At 47.3% G+C, this 24440-nt stretch overlaps 2 protein-coding genes across 2 annotated transcripts in view; one reads left to right on the forward strand and one right to left on the reverse strand.

Moving 5' to 3' along the window:
- The window catches only part of snd1 (staphylococcal nuclease and tudor domain containing 1), a 172342-nt gene that overhangs the window by 65129 nt on the left and 82773 nt on the right, over window positions 1-24440 (forward strand). The gene's annotated exons all lie outside the window — the stretch shown is intronic.
- LOC108936501 (leucine-rich repeat-containing protein 4-like) lies at window positions 18117-23495 on the reverse strand. Its single transcript, XM_018755883.2, has 2 exons — window positions 20197-23495; window positions 18117-18324 (listed from the first exon to the last, which is right to left on the reverse strand). Exons 1-2 carry the CDS (start codon window positions 22123-22125, stop codon window positions 18136-18138), a joined length of 2118 nt encoding a protein of 705 aa, XP_018611399.1. The 5' UTR covers window positions 22126-23495; the 3' UTR covers window positions 18117-18135.

A 24440-nucleotide genomic window follows, 5' to 3' on the forward strand; every position in this document is an offset into this window, starting at 1 on the left:
CTCACTCACACGAGGCGCCGAGCACCTGCGTAGCCTGCCCGCGCGCCCATCATCAACTGTCTGCAGACGCGTGCAATGCGTAGCGATTGCAGTGTAGGGCAGAGGTCAGCCGCCACAGAGAGCAACTCTCACGGTGCCGCTTTTATTGAGGCAGCTCGTGTGGGTAATTAGGGCTTTGCTCAGAGCCACTCTGATCAGCTGAAATCAGAAACGGTGCCTGGCAGCCACGTTTCTCTCTCTATCCTCTCGCTTGGCTTTGAGGTGGAGAGCCGGTCTCCGGACCCTTTACCTGCCGCTGCCCATAATTCGCTATTGCGCCAAAGCGGTGACCCGGTGACTTAATTATCCGGCGCCCACCGTTAACTCGAGGGATTGGCGGAAGGCTTGAATTTCAAGTCCGAAAAATTACCATCGTGCCAAGGAGCTGCCAAAAAAGTAGCCCCTGGCTTGCCGAGCCATTTGCGCCACACTGCCAAGGGAGAGGTGAATCACACATGCGTTGAACACGGCACACGCTGACCTTCTGACAGGTTGTAGACTATAGATGACCTTTATGTTGTACAGGGCTGCAATAATATGGAAGAAACATGGCTGGATGTTGTTTGTGCCTGTGTGGGATCATTTTGTGGTGGGTAGCAGTCGATCTGTTTGAGTAACCAACAAGAGAAAACATGCAAAACTATTTGTAGGGCAGCGTTTCATAATCCTGGTGCTGAAGGACATCCAGATATGCAGACATTTGTTCCCCTGAGCTCCTCGTTAATTACGTTTTATTAGGCAACTTATTACGTTCTGACAGGGACTTGACATGTATTGACATTTCAAAATTATGAAGGATGTTTGGAGAGGTGTGCATGCCCTGATAAAAGGTAAAAGATGTGTCTGTTTTGTTTTTGTTTATTCCCTGAGAATTAATTTAATTGCCCTGCTGTTATGTGATTGATTAGCAACTACTTAATGTTTAGTCTGCCGAAAATAAAGTAGTCACGCGATCAGTCTTAAAACTGCAAATCAGCATTCAACTTTTGTTTGAGAGGCATAAACAACAGTCAGCTTCTTTTATTCAGAAATTTGCCTCTTTAGTGACTTGAAGGACCTGTAGCTTGTTACCATTAATGGATGTGACATGTGTTATTTTGTTTGCAATGCTATCAAGCCTAATTATGTCTTCAGCGTGAAGGGAAGATGGAACACACCGTGCGGCCCCTGGATCAGCATTTGGAGACCCTCTGTTACTGCACTGATAGATGCAACGTATTCTTCCTCCTAATTTTTCTGTCTTCATTGATGGAGCCTAAAGGTCCCAGTGAAACCGCAAGATGTACACGTTCAGGTAACTCACTCACTTGCAAATTATTTGGAGTGTTCATTGGTTGTACGGTGAATGCTCCTTCAGTCATGAACTACTCGGAAAACCAGTAGTCAAGTTGTGCAGCACTGTGCTCGCAGCTCTTGGGCTGTGAGTTTGGTCCTGATTCAAATCCAGCTCAGTCTTTGCATCACGTTCCTCCAGCTCTTTTAGTTTCTACCCGCAGTCCACACGCATGCATTTTGGGCAGATTGGGGATTCTGAATTACCCATACTGTGAATGGGTGTGTTACATTGCTCTGATGTGTTGACGTCTGACACTGTAGTGAGTTAAGTGTAGTTTCTGTAGTGCTGTAACTCATCTTTGTCAAAAGTGTCAGCTAAATAAGATTAAATAATAGTTTAATTATCAGGTTGCATTGTAATGAGCATGCAGAGCGGTCAACAGGAAAGGGATCGGTCTGCTGCTTCAGTTTAACACGATTCCTTTTGGTATTCTCTCCGTCCCTTTTTGGTGAGCATTAATAGACAGAAAAGCCAAGGGTTATCGGTGTCTTGCTTTCCCCTGCCATTTGCACAAAACCTCTAGTGTTTGTTAGAGCGCATTTATGGATTCCCATTAACACCACCAAATGGACTGGGTAACACAAGTTTGATTTTTGGAAACCTCTCCCGCTCCCTGAGGGACATCCCTCAGATAATGGTTTTGCGTGTGTAACCTGTAGCTGAGGTTATTAGTCACCGCCTCCAGCAGCAAACAGCAGAACAGGCAGCATCTTAACGCTGGCAGAGCTTTTAAATCCTGCAGGTGTATGACACGGTCGACAGCGGGAAACTCCCGCTCTGCTACAAATATTCGTCTTCCCCGTAAACGTGTGCCCGGTCGATTCGAGGTATTTTCCTCCCTCGGTCTGCCCATACCCAAATCGAAATCGACGTCTACTTTTGGTTTTCAAATTCCGCACGACAGATAAAGTGCAAATAAATAACGAGCTGACTGCCACCTCCAAAGTACGTATGGGCAGCGCAATGATGTAGGTGACACATTGAGTTATTGTACCGCGGGGCAACTCGCTCGTACCGGCATCTTATTAGAGCCGACACCTGGTGAAGGATACGGCGTCATTGAGGAGATGCTCGATGTGAATAATTAGAGCCGTTCTTAATGGACCAGTGCGTTTTTTCCGCAGGTGGATTTCCGTGTCAGCTGTGGGGGTTAATGCATACGTGTTCGGCTTCGCGTGCTGGTGCAGGAGCGATGAGTCAGCGCCCCCAACCCCCCGACCCTTCCTCTTATGGCATTTATTTATTGTCCCAGGAGGAGCCTACGAGCACCAGGCCCCCGGTTGATTTGCTGCCAAAGCGGCAGATGTGGTAGCCGGCATCGCTGTGTGTCAGCTGTACGGCAGAGCGCGACGCTTTCCGCAGGGACACTGCAACAAACTCCATGCTCAAAGTAATGGGTCTGGTGAATCACAAAGGGATGTACATTGTTACTCTAATCACACTGGGGTCACTTGTTATTGGAGAATGTCCCTCCAACCAGTCCTGCTCTTTTAATGTATTTTTCTACATGTCATTAGCTCCATAACTTTGGGGGCTAATACGTTTACTTGTACGCTTTTGTACGCAGAGATAGGGCTACTGGCCCACAATTCTAGACATGTTTGTTGCAGCTTTTCTCATAGCACAAACTCCAGTAAGCTACCTGTAGAAATGGCATACAAGTAGACACGTCAGTAGATGATAAATAGCAGGTGGTCAGCACTAATTATCAAAAGTTTCATAAGCTTGGAAGGGAAATGGGACTGAAAGTGATGTGTTTAAGACGTTTCGTGAATGTGGGAATGGATTCTGCAGTTCTGATGAAGGCAGTGATATGTTGTGCAGTGACAGTTTGGTTTGGCAGGGGAAGCAGGTGGCAGGAAACCTACAATTAACAAAGATGGAATTCCTGTGGGTTTTTTTTTTTTTTTTGGGGTGAACTCTCTTGGCTCATCTTTGTTTTGAAGTGTCCACATGGTCCATTTACATCGCCCTGAGTGTTCCAGTGAGGTGGACTGGCCAGAAGAGGCTGGTGCTGTTCGAGCTGATGGTCCACTGGTGGTCATCAGGTGGGCCAGAGTGGAGATCAGTGTTAAAGTGGCTTTAACAGCATCTCGATAACAGAAGGGATCCACAGTAATGCGCCGCGGTTTAAGTGCCGCTTGCCTTGAGAATCACCCCCCCCAGTCCCTTGACCGGAAATGGTAGGACCTGCTGTCTTTGCAGTTGCATCTGCAGCCCGTTGAAGCATGAAAGTCGAGTGAAATAACCAGGAATCTTATCTGAAATTATTCAAACTTTATTTCCATCCTTCAACACTCAAGTCAATATGGCACCCATTTTAAAATAAGAGATTGCTAGCGTTGTTATTCTGGGTGCGCGGTACTTGTCATGTATGTATTCTGTGGACATTTTTATTAGTAGCTTCAAGGAGGAATTTCTGAATTATTATTTAATCAAAGAATAACCCTGGACTGCCTGTGAAAGAATAATGGAACATTGTTTTCTCTCCAGATATTTTATTTAAATGTTTCTTGTTTCATTTTACTTATGCTTTTACCGTGGCCGTGATCTGCAAACTAAGCACCCGGAACGTCCTTCCAAGGTTAGAGAAGTAAGCGCCCGTGAGCGCTGAATCCCTGGAGAATCGCTCGTCCTTCTGCGGCGCTTCTTAACGGCTTTGAAATCCCACTTCACATCCAAGTGATCCACACACGTGCAGGATCGTGTCCGTGTGAATGCGCCATCACCAGGACCGTGATGCGGGTCATCTGGGCGGGGGGGGCGTCCTGGATTAGGTTCATATGTGTGCATGTGACTTTCTCCCCCCCCCCCCCTTTTCAATGTGACCTTTACTGAAACTGGCCAAGATGGATGTGTGTGCTTTAGGTGCTTCTGGAGTCCTGAATAATGGATGGCCAGCTCATCTGAGGTGCCACACACCCCCCAGCAGCATTTTGCCCTAAAGGGCCCTTAGACACCACCCAGGAAAAGGTAGCAATTATTGATGTAATTGTTGAGGGAATTATATACTGCTGCAGCTTTCATTTTCTAGCCATTGCATTTCTGTCCTTAATATTTCATAAACTGACAGTCCAGGACACTTAATCTTCTGCTATGCGCTGCCCAATGTGGTTTCTCCTACATCCCGTGGAAACACACCTGAAAACACATCACCTGTTTAGAAGGAGAGACATCTTCATGTCATAGTGGTACCATGAATGCTTTTGAGTTGTGAATGCATGACAGAAACCAATGTCATTCCCCTGGCCTCCCCCTTGGCTCCAGAAGAGCGGTCCTGAGGCTGCTGGCCCACCCGTTTAAGATGCTTAGCAAAGGCAGAATACCCAAACCGGGCAATGAATGGAGCAGGCCGTTTGGGCACGGGTGAAAGGGGCGGCCCAGTGACGAGCCCGATCCATTAGAACCAGGTCTCCGTGACGGCTTGTGGAGGGAATAATCTCCCTGCAGCTGACACCAGCACAACGGCTGACCTCAGCCAATAGCCCAGACGCGCATATTCATGGAATACGGGTAATCTTGGCGCCCACGAGGTCAGCAGTTTTTCAAAAGCTCTGTTAAGCGTTTGAAGCCTATCTGGATTTTAGAAACTATGCCGAGAAGAATCCACTGGGAGGTGGAAAGCCTTGGAAGGATCAGCTTCACTTTTGAATAGCTTAAATAAAAGCTGGTATGGGTTTATTCTGGAGGAGGAGGATGTTGGGATCACAGTTAAGTTTTCACACACCAGCATGCAGTGGCGAATGGGCCAAGAAGAGCATCGTTTTCCTAGCTAAGGGGTAAGCATCATAACTGCAAGACAAGTGGAGAGTGCCATAGCAAGCTGTGAATAATTGCAGTAGTTTTGGATTATTTTCCATGTGATTTGATGGCTTTTTTGTTTTTTAAATCATTGCTTCCGTTTTGATAAGTTGGTTTAAGATGAGTCTGATTCCAGAAGATGGACTCGGTGTGCTAGGACTGGATATTCGTTCATCTCAAGCCTGGAAAGTCTAGGCTGTACAAGGAGCACAGTGTTGTAAGAACAGAAAGCTGCGCTCCAATACGAGTGAAGTCAGTCCCAACGTATAGCTTCGTATCGCTGTCCAATCCCAGTCTCAGCGTCATGGCCCCCTCCCCATCTTCAGCGTGGAGTGTGACAAATCTCACCCGTCCTAACAAACCTCAAAGCGAGGTGCCCTGACAAACCCTTTCAGTATAGTTTCTTACTGTGAGTACTGCTCATTAACGGTGAATAGGTGTACAAACAGGAGTGAGCTCAACACCTGTGGGGCAAGAGGGGGTGGGCATTATAATAATGCAGGCTCAGTGCCACGTGTGCGAAAATGTGGCTGAAAGGGAAGCTGCCGCTCCCCCGGCTCTCCCCGCCGCACACTCAATCACGTGCGCTCCCCCCTCCAGAAGAGCGGGTTCCCGTGGGGATAGGCTGCGGGTCCCCGCTGGGACTGGCAGTACTCCCATGGGAGAGCTCCAGGAACAGGCCTATCAGTACCAGCATCCAGGCCAACATCTGCTGAAAGCAACTTGCACAGCAAACTAAAACAGTACCGTAAAATCCAGGGAGACTGGAGAGAGATGCTCTGTGCTGGGAAGAAGGGCTATGCTGTGCTGTATGGGAAAGCTGCAGTTGTCTCTGTGTAAAGTGGGGGGGGGGGGGGGGGGGGGGGTGTTTGTTTGTCGTTCAAAGGGTGCCATACCTGGCAGATGTGCCCTTTTTACGCTTGCACCCGTTCCTCACATAACAGGCTTATTTTGTCCCATGAAATCCCCCCTTTAGGCAAATTCCTAATGCGAAGAGGTCAAATTATCATTATTTCTTAAGGGGAGGGGGAATTGGTTCCTGGATGAAAAATGTCACCTAAAATTAATTAAAGGCACACAATAGATACTTTCAAGCAAGAGAATTATGCATTTTATTTACGGAAACAGAGTAACAAATATTTCTAGCTTGTCTTTTCACATGAATTCTTTCATCCATTATCAACAACTGTTTGTCCAGTGCAGGGTTAGGGTGGTCCCATGTCTGTACAGGTGGTGTGGGAGTGAGACGTGGTATATGTTGAATGGAGATATTCTGACAATATGGCTCGCAGATGTTTGATGTAAAGAAATATCACTATCTATGTTTTTGCTAAACCTGTGAACGCTTTGCTGTTGTTATGATATGATGGCTGTGTTTACGGTGGTGGAAATACGGCAGTGTGTTCATGTTACCCGTTTTCATGTTCGGTAAACTCCAGGTTCTATAGTACGGGACACAGCACAGACTCCAGGTAAAGCAACATCACATGTTTATTGCAGGAACGTCTTTGGCTTATGGTGTCAGAGGCCCGAATGCACAGGAATAGACAAGGGGGCTGTTGCCTTAGGCTCTGCTTTACTTCGCTGTGATATTAAATTTGCATTTATCCAGTGGTTGTGATTTTTTTTTTTTTTTTTTTTAGGCTATCAGTGTGATAAGAAGTAGGAAGAAGTAGTCCCATGTTACCTTGCTCCAAGCATAATTGTTTTGTTACATATTGGAACGACAGGTAGCGTAGTGTTTAGCGCTGTTGCCTTTGTAGCCAAAGGTCACAGATTTGGATCCCACCTCCAGCTGTAGTACCCTTGAGCAAGGTACTTACCCTCAATTGTTCCAGTAAAAATTACCCAGCTGTATCAATGGGTGAATAGTTGTAGGTAGCTTAACAGTGTAAGTCACTTCGGAGAAAATCAGCAGCAAAATGAATAAATGTAAATGTAGTTAAATTTATTATGAGCTGTCATTTTCTTAAGTGTTCCTCTGAGTGTTTATTCCACGTTTATTGTTGTGCTGAATGATTGCGCTGAATTGTTAACCGGGGACAGAAATTGTGGTGTTGGGAATTACCTGCATGAGGTTGACTGCTTTCACTTGCGGCGGCACTCTGTTGCATCTTTGTCGAGATTAAACGAAGGTCACATACCGTTAGATATACCCTAGAATGAACATGCAACGGGTACAGATGCAGTTGTACCAAATTAGTGGGCTGCCGTATGAAAAGTTTGTATATATTTACAGAGGCATTTGTAGTTTGTTTTTTGTTCTACAGGAGCCCATTACATGAGGGTTGTGTGTGCAGTGTCTGTATGTCATCATTTGGGGCTACTTGGGGATCTGTAGGTAACACTGGTTTTGCATGCTGAACCGGTACTTTACGCACACGGTTTAGTGCCGGTGATGGCTGGTCTTCATCGGGAAAGCTCGTATCCGTTAGCGTACAGTGATCATGCTAGAGGAAATCTCCTCCCATCCAAAGAATAAGGAAAGTGTTTTGGGAAAGCGTGTAATACCCACTGATTTTTTGAGGAGAATTTTTTTCTTTTTCCGAGCCTTTCTTTCTGTTTAAAGTTAAGATTATGCAGACAGTGAAAAGGTAGAGTACAAAAAGATGACCCTGAGGGGAAAATTAGAGATGAAGGCGACACAGGAACGGATTCGGTACCTGATGAAGTAATTTAGTGAAAAGCCTCCCTTGACGGGTTGGCCGCGATGCGGGAACATGGAGTACTCACCGCCTGTTGTAGCTGCAGCCGCACTGTACCTGCGGGCTTTATACCGGTTAATAAAGGTTAGAAATGACATGACCTGCTACTCGTTCTCCAGACATGCCTGTAAATTGGATCTGGTTGCACTAGGGGGTTGAGGCAGCAGTTGAGTCTCAGGGGGCTGTGTTATTGAACATCACAATCTGGTCCTCATTGTTCTTGAGGGCATGTGGGGGTAACACCAAAGGCTTTTTAACCTCAGTTTCTGCTTGCACTGTAGATTGCATGGGATCATCTTTATTGCTGTCCATCCCCTGTGCCCGGCACAGTTGATCAAAAAACACGCACAAAAAAAAAAAAAAAACGGGTACAACAGTGAGTATAGAACTACTCATATAGCCACTGTTCATTGAAAGACAGCCTGTGCATCATCTTCACAGATAAGAGGCACAGGTGGCAAAGAGAACTGGTTTTGGGGCAGGGCAGGTGGATGTCTGGGCCGTAGTCTTGTATGGATTTTGTCTACATCAGTCACATTGGTGTTTCCAGACTACTGTTTCCTTCAGCTAGTAGCTTCTCTTGTGACATCCTTTTGGTAGCCAAGGACCTGGTGTCATTTCTCCTTTAGGGCCATCGGCTTCTCTGACACGGAACAACGGACATACTGTAAGCATGAACAAGAGTGTAAAAATGTCCCGAATTCTCTTTGGGTTCTGTCATTTTATCAGCAGTTTGTTGAGGTTGTTTCACTCATGGTCATTGTTTTTAATGAGCTGGTATTTATGGGGCAGGACTGCAAAGGTGAAACAGTTGGATGTTCATGATTAAAAGTCAACCAGGTGTGAACTCCTCGCAGAGACCGTGCCGTTACATGTGAGCCAAAGTGGCTTGCCATTCACACCGAGTGTCAAAATAAGCCCTTACAATTTCGTTTTTTTCCTCCTTCACTGTGTTGCACCTTCTCAACTTTGGAAGCCTACTTTAATATACCAGAAGGCAGTCTGGCATGATTCCATCTGCTCAGTTCATTTGGGGTTCTCTTCCCAGGTCATGTCCAAAAGGGGGATGTAAGCTGGGAAAATTTTTGAAGGAACTGTCAGTAACAATCTATCCATCCCAGAAAGGACTGTACCTGCTTTAATTTTTAATTTAGTTTATTTTTTTTATTTTATCTGCTTGGTCATTAGGTGGCTAGAGATGACTCCATTGTATCTATTCTCTTCTCCATGAGGAACTTCAGTTACTAAGGCTTGTTCCTCCCAATCGCACACTTTGCAAGCCCAGCCTGCCTCAGCAAGGTAAGGGCTGCCCTGAGGTCTCCCAAATGCCTCTGTCAGTCATTACTATAAATAATTCTCACCTAAATATGCAATGGCATAGTCCCTAGAGGATCTTGCCCATAAGCTGCTGAAATGTGACTGGTGCACCTTGAAGTCCAAATGGAACAATAAAAACTGACATAGACCGAAAGTAGTCGAGATAGATTGGTAGAGCTTCAAACTTTTGAAGCATGGTCTCTGGTCGTTTTCTTTCTCTGTTTCTTTACTATAATTAAATACAGGTGCTGGTATCCCCCCTCCCCCGTGCCTCATAGGGATTAAGACTTTAATTTTCTTTGAAGTCCCACGCGTCTTCAGGTGTATCAACGCGTAACTTTTTGTTGGTTTGCCTTCACCCCAGTGCTGAGCAGTGGGTCTGACTGATGTGCCTGCTGGAGTTAGGGGTTGATGATTCGATGACCTCTCTGCAATGGGTAACAGATGTGAAAGGAGTACTGCCAGAGGGACTTTGCTGAGCAACAGTGAGTCAGCTGGTTGTTTATACCGCTGATGGAACACTGACGTTGATGCTGATGAAACCTTAACTGACATAAGAACGTCATGAGGTGCAACTGGACACTTGGCTTGTCCAAGCACTAAGGAACTCGAGCCTGTAGGTCACGAATTTCAAGCATGACACATTGACTTCATAGATACAGAGAAAGTGGCAAAATATTCATTGTATGAAGGGCACTGAAAATAGCATTTTACTGCATGGCTGCTGCTGGCTGAAATATATACAAGGGAAACTTTTTTTTTTTTTTTTTACCTGAGCACACTAGCCTGCAGGCAGAAATGAGAACACAGTGTCGTTGCACTGTTAGGATCCAGATGTTCAGGGACTGAGCGGTCACCCCTGCTGGAGTGATTAAACCGAGCACATTAGATTTCCCTGCATACCGCTTATACTTACATATCTTGTATACAGTTCTGGCCTACACATCTCCTGTGTAAACAAAGGAGACATTAAAATTCATCTCAAGTCCCTCTTGAATGTATCCAGTATCAAAAAATAGAAATTGCTGTTTTATGACTGCCCTTTTTTTATCCCAACGCATTATTCTGTGTATCAAAAAAGCAAGAAGTATGCCTGTTCCTCACATAACGTAGTTAATTTCTTCCCTGAGATCACACCATTGGGCAAATGAGGTCAATCATAATTAAAATGCTAAGATTTTAATGGATGACATTGAATGATTATATGGATAATAATAACCCCAGTATATGTTATAACAACATTATTTCTAGTTAGTTTTTTGATATTAGTTTCATTCATTCATACATGATCAATAATAGGTTGTCCAGTGCAGGCTGACAGAAGTCAGGAGTCTACCTAGAAAGCACGGTGCGCATGGTAGCGTACACCCTGGATGGAGACATTTTGATAAGGTGGCTTTCAGAGATTTATAACAAAGTAAAAAATGAAAAGATGATTGGCTGTTTTTCACATGGACACTATTCCATTAGAAGCTCTGTGCAGTGTTACTTGCGAATGACATTAGATCTTCATTTGCGAGATTAAGGCTTTCTTTATGCAGGAGTAATGATATTCATGCTGTTAAAGCTGTTTATGTGATTCATGTCACTGAGTTAATAGTTGCATATTCATAGTTTATTTCTGTAAGAGCAAGACCCAGATTTGAAATTGACTCTCACAGCAGTACTCTTGTATTTACCCTAAATTGATAAGGTGAAAATGACCTTTCTGGCGGGGGCGCGGTGGTGCAGTGGGTTTGACTTGATCCTGCTCTCCGGTGGGTCTGGCATTCGAGTCCCGCTTGGGGTGACTTGCGACAGCCTGGCATCCCGTCCCCTCCCCCTCTAGCCTTACGCTCTGTGTTGCTGGATTAGGCTCTGGTAACCCGCGACCCCGCATGGGACAAGCGGTTTCAGATAGTGTGAGAGAGAGAGAGAGAGAGAGAGAGAGAGAGACCTTCCTGGCTAAATAATGGTAAGTCCTTAACATTGTAAGTTTACTTGAAGTCAGTTTGGAGAGAAGCTTCAGCTACATGAAGTAATATCAGTATTGGGTCTGGGCTTTTTTTTTTTTTTTTTTTTTTTTTTTTTTTTTTTTTTTTTTTTTTTTGTGGTGATATCTGAATCGATGGTTGTGACCAGTTGAGATTGTCAGCATAGGAGGAAGTGAGAGGTATACAGGGTATTTGGTTTTGTTATGGGAGAATTGTAGCGTTTAAATGCATTGTACAGTGAAAGATATTGTAGGAAAGGAGTAAATAACTGTTTTGGAAGTAAAATGATGGAACAACTGGCAAAACTGCCATAGTCGTGAATAATAAGTGAGTTGTATTGAAAAAGGCTATATATTTTCACTAACTGTATTGGTGAGATTTGGTTGTACAGGACATAGATGCCCAAACTGGACCAAACCAGCAAGTCCACCAAGTTGCCGAGGGACATGTGCTCGCAGATGAACCCCTCTTGTAATATCAGAGCCTGTCTTTACTTTATGATCCCCCAGGAGCACTGCTAGCCCATTCTGCATGTTTCATTCTGGCATGCTACCGTGGACCTGTACACAATGAAGTTTCCCACGGGGCTTTCTGCTGGAGGTGTCGATGGCGCCCGTTTGTTTGTTCGCCCTTCTGGAGGCGTTTGGCGTTGGCTGCGAAGATAGCTGCTCCGACCACTACGTCGAGAACAATGCTAATGGGTTTATAATAGACGTGCTGTCAAGAGCAACTATCTGTGCGCTCTTTGCCAGCAGCGCCACGTGTGTAGACGGGTAACCAAAGTGCCTGATTCATACAGAGCATTGGCGGAGGCGTTGCGTTGTCATACACACCTCGGTGTTTTCTGTTTGCGGCAACATCGTAACGCATTGCTTCGCACTTTGGTTTTGCATCTGTTGGCCTGATTATTTTGGCGTTGAATTTGGTCATTAAGGGTCCATCAGCCTTTGTGGACCGTGGCCTTAAAACGCTCTGACTCATCTCCAAGTACTCAAAGAATAAATGAGCTTGGAAAGTAATAGAATAACCCAAAGACTGTCGATTTTCCGCCGTTGTTTGTTACGTCACCTCAGTTAATTGTTTTGTGTTTGGCAATTATCGTTCCTCTTTTCGTGTTTATAACAGACCCTCTTCACCGGCCTCATGGGCACAGATGAAGAGCACTACCTAATTATCTAACCCATTAAGTTTAGTTTTTCTTATAGTTGCAAATGTCATTAAGCCAAGTATTAGTCCCTCAAAGTACCTGCAGTGATTTCACATGAGCCAAGTGCTGTAACCCCAACAAGTCATTTTAGGTGTTTAAGGGTAGTGCTGTTGTTGCTGCATTATTAAACAATGGTATGGCAGGCATTGTGGCTTGCTGTTGATTACCCATTTTTTTAATTACACGGTTATAGCGAGAGGTAGCAGGCGATTGCGTGCCCCGCTGTGATGTAATTTTCCCTTAAGCAGAAGGCCACAGGAGGTGGAGGCTTGACATTCGCTGGCGTTCCGCAATCCCATCGTTTTGTTTCTTGTCGTTCCAAGTCGTTTCACTTCAGTGTTCAAATGCGCCCCCCACCCTTCCCCCCTGGTAATGAGTCCCTAAAGCTGGCCACTATCCTGTTAATCCTGCTGTCCGAGGTTCTCTGTTTCCTCGGGAGTCGTTAAATCGGAGGCCTTTGAACCCGGGTGAGTTCAGCACAGCGCCGCAGCCTTTACATCGGGGCCTTTTTCTCCTTTACCATTCCAACATAAATGAAGCTGTTGCATGGTGAGTGTGTAGAGCAGAAGGGGAACGGAGAAGTGTAAGTAAGAGCGGCGTGGAGAAGCTCAGGTATAGGCTGACGGGAATGCGGAGCACGTACTCGTGTCCGAAGCAGTTTGCTGTGCTTCTGGTGGACACGCTGTGGCAGTGGAGGGCATGTTTTTACTTGATGAATTGAAGATTGGTGCCATTTTATTATGCTTTTTTATGAGAAGTTCCTAAGAAAAACGGCTTGTTTGCTGTCGTGTGCTCATTGTTACAGGAGTGCCCCATTTTAATATCTCTATGCTTCACTTCCACCTCTGTGAAAATATTTTGGCAGTTTATCCACAGGTTTGCTTGTCGGTTGCTGACCGGGTTACGCTTCCACGTTCCGCATAAGGACATTGGTTCCAGCAGAGAAAAGGGTTTATGAAGATGACAAAATATCTCCATCACTCCTATGAATAAAAATTCCGTTTTTGCAGGGCATGTGGACAGATTGGCTGTGTGATACCATAAAGGAGCGGAATGCCAGTTTGCACATGTGCTCTGAGTACTGGAAGGGGCGATGCGACACCTGGGCTGTGAATCGAAACTGCGCTGGGTCCTCCTGCTTACCATTGAGAGGGTATCTTACATTTGCATCCTGTCAGCAACTGCAATGCATAAGGCCTGTGCCAAGCATACTCAACCTTTCTAACCTGATACCCTGCCCGAAAGTAAGCTTAACATTTATACCTCCCGTCTGAATGAAGATAACATTTCAGGGAGGAACCTCGCCAGGGGACACGCTTCAGGTTCAGAACCCTTGACCTGAGCGATTGTCATACTTTTACTAGATTACTGTCACGCAGTTCACCACGGTTGTCCTTGTGCTCTGCAATTAATCGATGTCCTTTAATTGATGTCCTGCAAAACGTGGAATGCTTGGCACTGTGTAAATGCCAGTTTAAGTAGCAGTTCTGCCGCAGCTGCAACAGATACGGGATTGTCCTCCGGCTCTGCAAGAATGCATAATTCATGGCTTCGAGCTTTTAAATTAAAGCCAGTTCTTTCAGGCACCGATACAGTCCTATCAGTTTGGCTCTCCTTCAGTGCTGAGACAGTTTGAGCGTTGCCGTGGCAATCCCTCGGCACGACGATCATCCGTGCGCGTCTGCGCTCCCCCGGAGAGACCCCTGTGCCCAGAGCCACGTTCTGCGATCGCCGGCCGCCAGCTCACCGACAGTGTTGCAGGCTCCAAATGCCGCACGGAGTCGACTGTGTTAAACGTGCATGCGCTCGAATGAAAAGCTTGAGAACACACAAACGCGACGCCGCCTTTGGGAGCGGAGCGCGATGCGACGAGCAGGTGCTGGCTGTGCCGAGGGGGCTCTCGGCCAAGGCCGCAGTCGCACCACAGCCTTCGTGCTCCTGCGTCCAACTTCGCTCACACTTTTATTGGCTTTTTTCAGGACTGACAGCACTGTTCAGTAATGAAAAGCCTTAGCTTCCAATTAAAAATTAATTTCTGCTCTAATTTATTACCATGTCCTTGTTTTATAATAAAATTTGCTGTGTTGCCATTTTTATTTCCATAGCTCATTTCTGCGATGAACGATCCTTAAAAAAAGTAAGCATACACTTCACTTTCAAATGAATGCATTTTAAGCCTGTACGTAGGGCTATTATACTATTTGTTCGGTTGGGCTGAGCAGTTTCAATTAAATCTATTTTGAATAAGTAATTTTCTAAGGGATATATTATCTCTATTATGCTTGTGCTGGGACTTGTGCCTTCTGATTAATAATATTAAATTATTCCAAGTTTAAGTCTTGCTGTATTTTAGTATTGGATTTAAATATAAATCTAATTCTGTTCCATTTAAGAGTTACAGGCAGCTTAATAATCTCTAAATATTGTTATCAATAAAAATTAAGTAGTCGCTTTGACCTCCACAGTTCTTGATGGCGGCAGCAGTTACAGTAGTTCACTTGAAAAGGCAGTTCTTTTAAAGCCACATCACCGCTGGAGCCTTTTCATTTTATGTGAATTACCAGGGCTGTACCAGAGCACAGCCGACCTGTCTGAGCACGAGCGCGCACACATGCAGGCACTCTGTCTGGTCAGACTCGATGCAGTCACATCAGCATTTGTGGGGTCAAAATCATGGTCTCACTAATCTCCTGAGATCGTTTGATTTGTGGTTCTTATTTTGTTCCTCCGACCACTCTGTAGTCCAGATGATGAGTAATAACTGAGACTGAAATACAGCCCTTTTATCAGGACATTATATGAGCTGATCTTCTCTACTCCACTTTGTAAGGAGACAAACTTTCGATGGTTTCAGGTAGGTGTCTGACTACTGGCTGGGTTTGTATGTCGAATTCCGTACGGATATATTCACACGCACGCCTTCCTTCACTTTCTCTCACAGTCTCTCATTCATATTCTTTCGCACTCTCTTCCATACACACACACTGTGCTGGCCCCTCTCATTGAGCACTTCCGGGCTCCATTCATGATTCAGCAGTTCTCTACGTGGAAACTGTGCCACCAGTGTACCCGGCATACACAGTGCCCCGCGCCATCCTCCTCCGTTTCACCAAAGAGCGTTTCCTTTTGAAGTCCATCTCCCACAGAAGCAGTTTGTTACCCGCACACTGAAGCGAGCGTCAAATCAGCTCGAAGCCCATGTCCTTCCAGAGGAACATGTCTGTTTTGTTGGAAAAAGCGCTTCCACATTAATAAAAAGAGTGCAAGAACTCTTTTTCTGTCCTTAACAGTTGATTATGACAAACTTGAAGCAGTACTTCACCCACACCTCAGTGTTTTTAAGCAATAATAATATTACTTATTTTGAGTACAAAGAGTGACTCGGCTAATGTGATGCAGTTGACATGAGGTTTGTGCTCTAATGGTGGCTCTCACTGTAGGTGATGCTGTGGGCGTTGCATGCCTTACAGTACGGTACAGTACATGCCGTCCATGCCTGCTTTGCTCAGCGGGGAACCGCAAACAGAGTTGAAAGCAGCTGTAGTATGAGCACAAGCACAGTTCAGCTTCTCAATCACACCCATTGTGGACACGCGACCAAGGCGAGCTTTTGATCTCTTCCCCCCATAGAAAAAGTAGCTGATGTTACTTTTAAAACACAGGATAGTCCATGGGCATCTGCATCTTACATTTAAGAATATGGTGTGTAAAAACCTGAGATTGTTTCAGCATCGAAGGGCGGTTAAAGGGCGTAATTTAGTCTAGAAATATTTTGTGTGTGTATAAGCATAATTACGCTTAATAAATTCAGCTTCTTTTCACAGTCCACCCTAGGTAAATATACCCAATTTCAGTGGAGGCATTTTTATTGTTACGCCAATGTTTTGTTAATGTGTTTTTTTTTTTTTTAATTGCATTTTAAAGGTTCCTAAAGGGTGGGCACATAGCTATCCACAACTCTAATGGTTCGGGTGACACTCAACGACACGGGATCTGTCCTGCACAATAGATAGCTAATTATTGTTGCAATAATACATATTTCTCTTAAACATTAATTGCTCAGTTTTTGTCTAATTTTACTTAATGTGGCCTGTGTTTCCCTGCCAGACATTACTCATCATTAATGAATATCTGTAAGAAAGAGATTCACTTTGCTGCCCTAGTGTTTCCCTAGATGAGTGTATCATATTGGTAAACACTCTCCAGGGGAGTAATGTATGGGAGGGCTGTTTTCCTACTGCAGTGTTCACTGTAAACTTTTTTTCTCTCTCCTCCCTAGTTTTACAAGTCGTGTGTTCTGCTCCGTCAGCTGTTTGCTGGCAAATTCTGAGATGTGTTAGCTTGTGTTGAACACTGCCGGGTTGCTCGGGATGGGACTCTGTAGGCGGAACGCAGTGTAGATGGATGACGTGGAGGGCCGATGATTGTGTGCACAAAGGGCGGTGACCATGAGATGCTAACAGGAGAAGAGTAACGGCGCTCTGTAAAGCAGAGGCGGTAGCAATGCAGGCCAAAACATGCTCTGTTTCAGCTGGAAAACTGGGCACGTCGTTAGACACGTCAAAAAGGGTCAGTTTCCTTTGAGGGAACTGCTGTGAAGGATGAGATTTAAACATCTGTAGCTCTTTAATGCCACATGATTGGGAGCTGCATTCATCTGGTTCCTGTGAAATAGTCACTGTACAAAAAGACAAACATTTATACGGCAAGTAGGTGGCGTGGTTAGAGCTGTCACCATTGTACTCTACCCAAATTCACCTCCCACCTCCTGCTGCAGTACCCTTGATGGAGGTACTTACTCTGCAACGGTACAGTAATATTGATCCTGCCCTATACGTGGGCAGATCAATTAAGTCACTTTGGAGAAAAGCATCAGCTCACTAAGTTCATGTAAATGTAGGGTGGCACTGCGCAGGAACACAGCAGTAGAACGGCGGAGGGATGGAGATACGGCAGCGATGCCTCTGTCTCCAGCGGATTGCGGTTTCCGAACCAGGCGGCGCTCGGACACCGGAGCGTTAATTGCGTTGCGGGAGAGGTACGCGAGTGCTTCCTCCATTATCTCAGCTAGTTTGTCAGTGCACCCCCACCCCCAGTCCCACGTGGTCTGCCACCCGTAACCGCTGCGTGTGCGTGTTCTGGGCTGTGTCCCAGAACACAGGCTTCCGAGCTGCTCGACTCTGCAGGGAAAACAGGTGCGGGGGGCTGCCGTGCGGGTTGCTCTCCCACCTCCCTTTCCCTGTGCTTTTCCAGAGAAACGAACTTTGCGTCTCTTCGGCTGCTCGCTTGTGTGCAAACTGAGCTATTTTCTGCCTCGTTGTCCGGACGGACCCTCCCAGCAGCCCTTTGGCTGTGGGAGGTACCCTTTCCGAGAGGTTCTGTGTGTTCTGGAAGGGCGTGTCTCTGTTTCTGTGCTGAGCTGCTGCATAAATCACACGTGATGCAATCAAATGCTTATTTGAAGTGTTTCCCTGAAAAAGCTTTTACCTCAGTAAGCAGTGAGTTATTGTGGGCAGTAGGTGGCGTAGTGCTCAGAGCCACTGCCTTTAAACTCAAGAGATACTGTATAAATGGGTAAGCCACTGTAAAACTAACTGAAAATTTTGTTGAAAAGCATCATATAATAATGTAATACATTATTATTTTTATAATCATTAATGAACCTATTGCTAAGGGTTGTAAGAGAGGCCCAGTTCGGTCTTTGACACACAGTCTAATGAAGCACAGCAGGGGGCGGTACCTGTACATGTGTCTCCATCAGGACCACTGAAGTGCGACACGCCCTTGGCTCTTTGTCCAGGGAATACTTTCCAAAGCCCTTGATGACGGGCAGCAACGCTGACCAGCCCAGCATATGACTGCATTATGATTGTCTCGGTTACCAGTTTTCGAAGACCGCTTGGCCGTTTGTTCTGTCTGCAGCTGTGTCCCGACCACACGGTTCTGCTGGCAGAGGACGAGCAACATTTCAAGGGAGGAAAGAAACAAAAATCTGCTTGTGCACTTGATTCCTGCCTTAATTTTGCTTAAATTTAATTCTTAGAAAAATAAAGATGCCACCAGCTTTCCTGTAGCCAGAAGGGCAGCGTGAAGGACTGGTGTCCCATTGAACTGCAAACATGACGCACACGTGTGAGGGGCGTGTCCCCATGCGTCACTGGTTGCACCACAGTGCCTGTGCTCATATCGTCTATGCAGCGCTTTGGTTTTTATTTTTATTTATCTATCCATCCCCCAACGAAAAACATATGTTAGGCTGAGCGTAATCCCCACTTTCCTCATCTGGTCTCATTCTTTGATGGCACTGCAATTACCGCGTCTTTGATCACACGATTGCTGAAACATCCTGCCAAGACCAGCTCGCGGAGATAAAGATGCTCCCGCTCATTTTTGATCCGTGTGAAAGGCACTCCACCGAAGACGTGACTCTTGATTGTTACTGGTGGGGAAACGCTTCCTCCCCGTTGATATAATCCCCTCCCTGGGGGAGGGGGGTGGTGGTGGTGGTGGTGGTGGTGAAGGACACGGTAGGAGATATGACATCCTGCTCTAAAGAACACATTTAATGCAAACATGAAGCATCCAGGCCTTCAGTCGGGAGCAACGGTCATAGATGGCAGTGGAAGCATACTGCAGAGAAAGAGTGCAGTTGCTGAGCGCTGGTGGGAAAAGAGCACGGCTTCTACACTCAAACCCCTCTCGCACTTCTCATAAAACGTCTGCGCCAGCACTTTAGTACCGTACGCTCTCATATGATGTGGAGTGCAGCACAGAGCAGGGTGAGCGGCAATGCTGCTGACGCCTTCTTTTGCCTGTATTCCTCTCAAGCTCTCATACGTGTGATCGTGAGGGAGAGCATCTTCGTATGAGCAAACTGTGTTCCCATGCATGTATGTGTTAATCCGTTTATTCCAGGTGGTGTTGAGGATGTGCACAATCTACAGTTGAACAGGTTATTAAACCCCAGAGATAAGTGGAACATCTCTGTAGTGAACAACTTCTTCGTTTTCTCCTTTCTTTTGGATCTTGTACCGTGTCCCAATACCTTAATGACAACCGGGTGCGTTTTAATGCCCTGGAACAAAAGTGTCGCTGTTCTGCAGCGGGCTGCATGGAAGAGGCAAATACAGGGTTAAGGAAAGCCGCAGCAGTGGGGCTCAGTCCGACTCTGTTTGGCACGGAGCCGCAGCACGCCGTGCTCTGAGCCGTACGCCCGCCATGCGCATCCCTGCAAAGATGCTCCTCTCCGCATTTGCCATTCTCTCTTTTCTCCCAGAGCTCCTTTATTGCATTTATTACATTTTGGCACGGTACAATCCCCCCCCCCCCCCCCCCCCCCCCTCCTCTACAAGATAACCCTGTAAAGATTGTTTCAGGCCATTTATTAGAAATTCTTCTCCATATAAATCACTATTTGCTGCATACCATGTAGCATCATCTAAAAATTTCAGAATGCCCCTTTTGTTGTTCAGACAGTTTTATCCATCTCATACTCAGGACAGCATCTCAACAACTTTCATTTTTTAAATACAAGTTACAAGTTAGAAAATAGTTTAAATTTGTTATATAATCTGTTCTGCTTACCAGCCCATTGTAGATTTCTTTTACATATATTCATATATATACATATACATTTACATATGTATATGTATATATATGGTAGTTATTTATAAGCATTTACAACAAAAGTCTTAATTTTGCACTCTGTACAAAAGAAGTTGCTGTCTTTTTTGTGCATTCTATTGCATTTGTTTATTTTTTTTTTTTTAAGAGAAAAAGAAAATGGTTATGGGAATGTTAAATCTGTGTCTCCTGTACCTTCTCCTTGGTGTGAGTTTTTGTTACATAGGACTCGGAGATACTGGTGATGGTGCTGGGCCTGGATCGATGCAGAGAGTTGCCGGTATCGTTTTCTGTCCAGTGGGCCCCGTGTGCTGGTTTGTATGTGTTGTAGTTGGTCTTGAAGGTGCTGTTGTGGTCTCGGACGCTGTGCAGCACGACCGCACCCTCTCCAGGTATACTGGTGGTGGAAGCAGCCCGGGGACCGTCCTCATCCACCTGGATTATCTCTATAGTCCTAGAAGCGGCCACCGTGCTCCGCTGTTGGTGACGCTTCCGCAGTTTGTAAAAGGCGATCAACATGACCGCCGCCAGCAGGGTGACAGCCACGAAGCACCCAATGATTATCTTGGTGGTCTTCATGACCTCGTCCAGGCTAGCTCCGGGTTTCTCCGTGCCTTTGGCAGTGGGGATGGACACCTGCTTGGGCGTCTTGGTGTTCTGCAGCAGCACTGTCGGAGTGGATATGAACACGGGCTGAAAGACGGAGGGCGACGCGGTGACCGTCTTTGGCTTAAACATCACCTCAGACGGGGGCTCCACAATCTCCACGGTCACGGTGGTGAAGTAGCTCAGGTTGGACGTGTTGAGCTCCGCGGTGCTCACATTGAGATAGGCCGAAGCATTGGAGTTGCCCGCCACATTGGTGACCATGCACGTGTAAATCCCTGTGTCGCTGGGCAGCAGGTTTGAGAAGTTGAGAGTGCCATCATTGAGCACGGACATCCGCGGGTGGTTGGAAGCGTGCGTCAGGATCGTGCCATTGGGCAGCAGCCACCGGACGGATGACATGGGTGCCGTGCGGCACCTGAGCTCGGCCGCGCGCTCGGCCGAGATGTTGAGATCCCGCGGCGCGTCTGCAATGAATGGAGCTGAGCACTGGAAGGTGCTCTGCTCCAATTCCACCAGGTAGCGACCGCGCATGTGGGCCGGAGAGTGGCAGCGGCCGCAGCACGTCGAGTTGGTGGGGATGTACTCCCGCAGCCATGAGGCCAACCACACCACGTCGCAGTCACAGTTCCATGGGTTGTGGTGCAGGTGTAACTCCACCAGGTACCGCAAGGGCGAGAAAAGGTCGTGTGGCAAGGAGCTGAGGTTGTTGTGGGCCAGGTTGAGCTCCATGAGTGCTGTGACGTCATCAAACGCGTTCCGCTCGATCAGGGCAATCTGCGAGTTCATTATCCAGAGCTTTTTCAGCGATTTCAGTCCCCGGAACGAGCCGGGCTTGATTTCCGGAAAATGGTTCTCGGAGATTTCCAGTTCCTCGAGTCCCACCAGTGGGGTGAGGTGGGGCATCTCTCGGATGTTACACATTCCAAGGTTCAGGTATTTCAAGTTGTACAATCCCTCGAAAGCGCCATCCGAGATGTACTCCAGCTTCCTCAGCTCCCCCAGGTCCAGGCGCATTAAGGAGGGCACCCGGTTGAAGGCGTAGGAGGGTATGCTCTCAATCGGGTTATTCCTGAGCCATAACTCCCGTAGCTTGGACAAGTACTCGAAAGCTCCGCTCGGAATCACCGTGAGCCGATTGTCGAACAGCTCCAGGGTGTTGAGGTTGGTGAGGCCATTGAAGGCACCCACCTCGATCTGCCGTATGGCGTTCCTGCCCAGCTGCAGCCGCTCCAGGTGGTGTAGGTGGCGGAACGTGTCCGCCTGGATCACCTCAATGCTGTTCTCCATCAGGTTGAGGTACCGCGTGTTAGACGGGATGCCCACGGGGACCCTGGTGAGGCCGCGGCGTGTGCACACCACCTTGCTGAACTGGTTACTGCAGGAGCATACAAGCGGGCAGCTCTGGGGGCCCGCTGAGGCAGCGCACACACTCAACGCTCGCACCACGAGGTAGACTACACAAAGCAGGGCTGCATTCCAGGTACGGCGCACAGTTACCCGCCACAAGAGACTCATGATGTGGCACGTTCATAATTCGGCATCGTCCGGGATTTGGCACGGGAACGGAGAACTGGCCCTACCCTGGTTTCAGCGGCACTCTGGTCCCTTTTTCCATTGACGACACAGGACGGTGCTGTTCGGACACCGTGCACGCAAGTGAGCTCGTGCGTGCGTGCGTATCGGAGGAAAAGGTAGCCGAGCAAAGATTTTAACCGACAGGATGCAGCGCCAAACACCTACCTACCTCAAGTTTTCAGAAGTCCTTTTTTCCTCTACACAGAACAGCCGAGGTGTTTAATTCATTTCTTCCCGGGAACTGTCGCCTTTTATTTTTACCGCTTCCCTTCCTCCTCTAGAGAAGTGAAGTGAATAGCAACCCCATGTTGGAAAACAAGGCTCCCAGTAAATCCGCTAGAGCAGCGTCAGAAGGTCGCGCAGGGGAGAGGTTTGAGGCCCACGGAACAAAGCGGGTACAATGATCCGGTTGCCTTGGGAGCGCAGCGCCTGCAGCTCTTCTCTCACTCGTCCTCGGGAGCCGCTTCTGGCTACCACCGGCCACCTCTTACCGCGCTCCATCGGCAGAAAAGCTCGCGCGTTCGACCCGGGCACAAGAAGGGAAGGGGAGGGGGGGGAAGCACGCACTCTTTTCTGATCGTCCTTCTCTCCGTGCGATGCCCCCATTCAGTTTGCCGTCAGCCGCCGCCCCCCCTTGTGTCCAATTGATTCTGTGTGCTCAGGGGGATTGGAGAGGAGGGCTGGGAGCTGCGCGATGCCGTCTCCGGGTCTCCCTTCTCCAGCAGCTGTACCCTGCTGCCCGCACAGTTAACGATAATCCGTTGATGGGTTTTTTTTTTTTGTTGTTTTTTTTTCTTCCCTTTTTAAGGGAGGGGGGTTGGTTGAGGCAGAGTGCGGCGGCAGCGGCGTCGAAGGTTGCTCTCGCGCTCCCTGCTGTCGACGAAAGACAGACGTACGGGGCTTTGGTGATGCACGGGCAGGTCGCAAAGTGTCCGTCGAGCGCACGACCGGTTTGGCAACTGTCAGGCCTCCTCTGGGCACATCCCCCCCCCCCCCCCGCAGCTCCTGCAGTGTTCCCCTGCAATCTCCAGGTAGCGGCGTTGCTGCGCTTAGCCTTCCGTGGGCAGCAGAAGTCCCTGCAGGTGGCGGAGCGCAGCGGCAGCCTGGGAGCCGAGAGGAGCGCGGAGTGGAGAGGCGCAGGGAAAGCCAGTCCGCGGCAACATTTTCACTCCCCACTTGCTGGCGTGCCTTCCCGTCCGTTTATGTGTGGCCTTTAGCGGTGGCCAGCACGGGCTGCTCTCTCTCCTCCTTTTGTCCTTCAGCAGCACCGTGGATGTACCGCTGACGCATAGCGCTCCGACCGCTGCATCGGTTTGATGCAGTGTTCTTGTGTATTAACACATCCACCCTCTCTCTCTCTCTCTCTCTCTCGCTCCCCCCCCGCTCACTCAGCCTCGCTCTCTCCATCACTTGTGCTCTCACACTCCCCCCTTCTCTCTGATATTTTCACTTCCAGCTAGGTTGTTTTTGTTTTTTTTGTTTGCTTTCTTTTCTTTCCCACCTTTTTCGCTTCCTTCTCACGAGATCTCTGGGAGGAGGCAAACTCTCTATCTATCATCAGAACCCCTAGGGGCAGTTAAAACTATTTCGCCAGGAGGGCTGGCCCCTGTGTGGAGTTGGTGCACAGGGAAGGGGTGCCAAACACTGTCTCACCTGCCGGGTTTCATTGTCCTCCGTTCCTTTGCGCGTTTCTGATAAATGCACGGACGTCTCTGCTGCCTGTGGCAGGAGTGAGGAGGGAGGGGAGGGAGTGGTTGCTGGCGACACATGCCCCCGTGTGTGTCTCCTGACTGGGCGAGTTGCCGCACACAGCTAGGGTCCCTGAAAAGAGTGCTGGGAGGTATTGATACAGGTAACACACTTGGGCACCCAGGGGTTTAGAAAAATGCCCCAAACCAATACGGCTGTTTTAGAGCTTTATTCACTTGAGGTGGTTAGGGGCACAGTTACTGTAGTAACTCATTTTTCTACATTATAGACAAGTTCCTCAACTTGCAAACACAATTAGGACCATCCATTCATGATGCAATTTGTTTGTCCAAAGTCTCTTTTATTGCTACATCAGTTAATAAGAACCTAAATCTCTATTTAATTTCTTCTTGGGTAAAGCTATATGTGTTTATCCGTTTAGCAGACACTTTTCCTCAAAGACATGTAAACATAAGTGCATTACACTAAAATCTAAAGTCCATCCAGTACCACTGTTTTTGTCAGTCTACGCTATATGAGTAGCTACATATAGATCTGACTGTCAA

Source organism: Scleropages formosus, chromosome 24 (assembly GCF_900964775.1).
Source record: "Scleropages formosus chromosome 24, fSclFor1.1, whole genome shotgun sequence".
NCBI lineage: Eukaryota > Metazoa > Chordata > Actinopteri > Osteoglossiformes > Osteoglossidae > Scleropages > Scleropages formosus.

Excerpts from the sequence above, each read along its gene's own strand:
- LOC108936501 (XM_018755883.2), bottom strand. The coding sequence starts at position 22,125 with ATGAGTCTCTTGTGGCGGGTAACTGTGCGCCGTACCTGGAATGCAGCC. Across the intron at positions 18,325-20,196 it reads AAACTCACACCAAGGAGAAG|CAGAACCGTGTGGTCGGGAC; the intron begins GTACAGGAGACA and ends GTCCTCTGCCAG.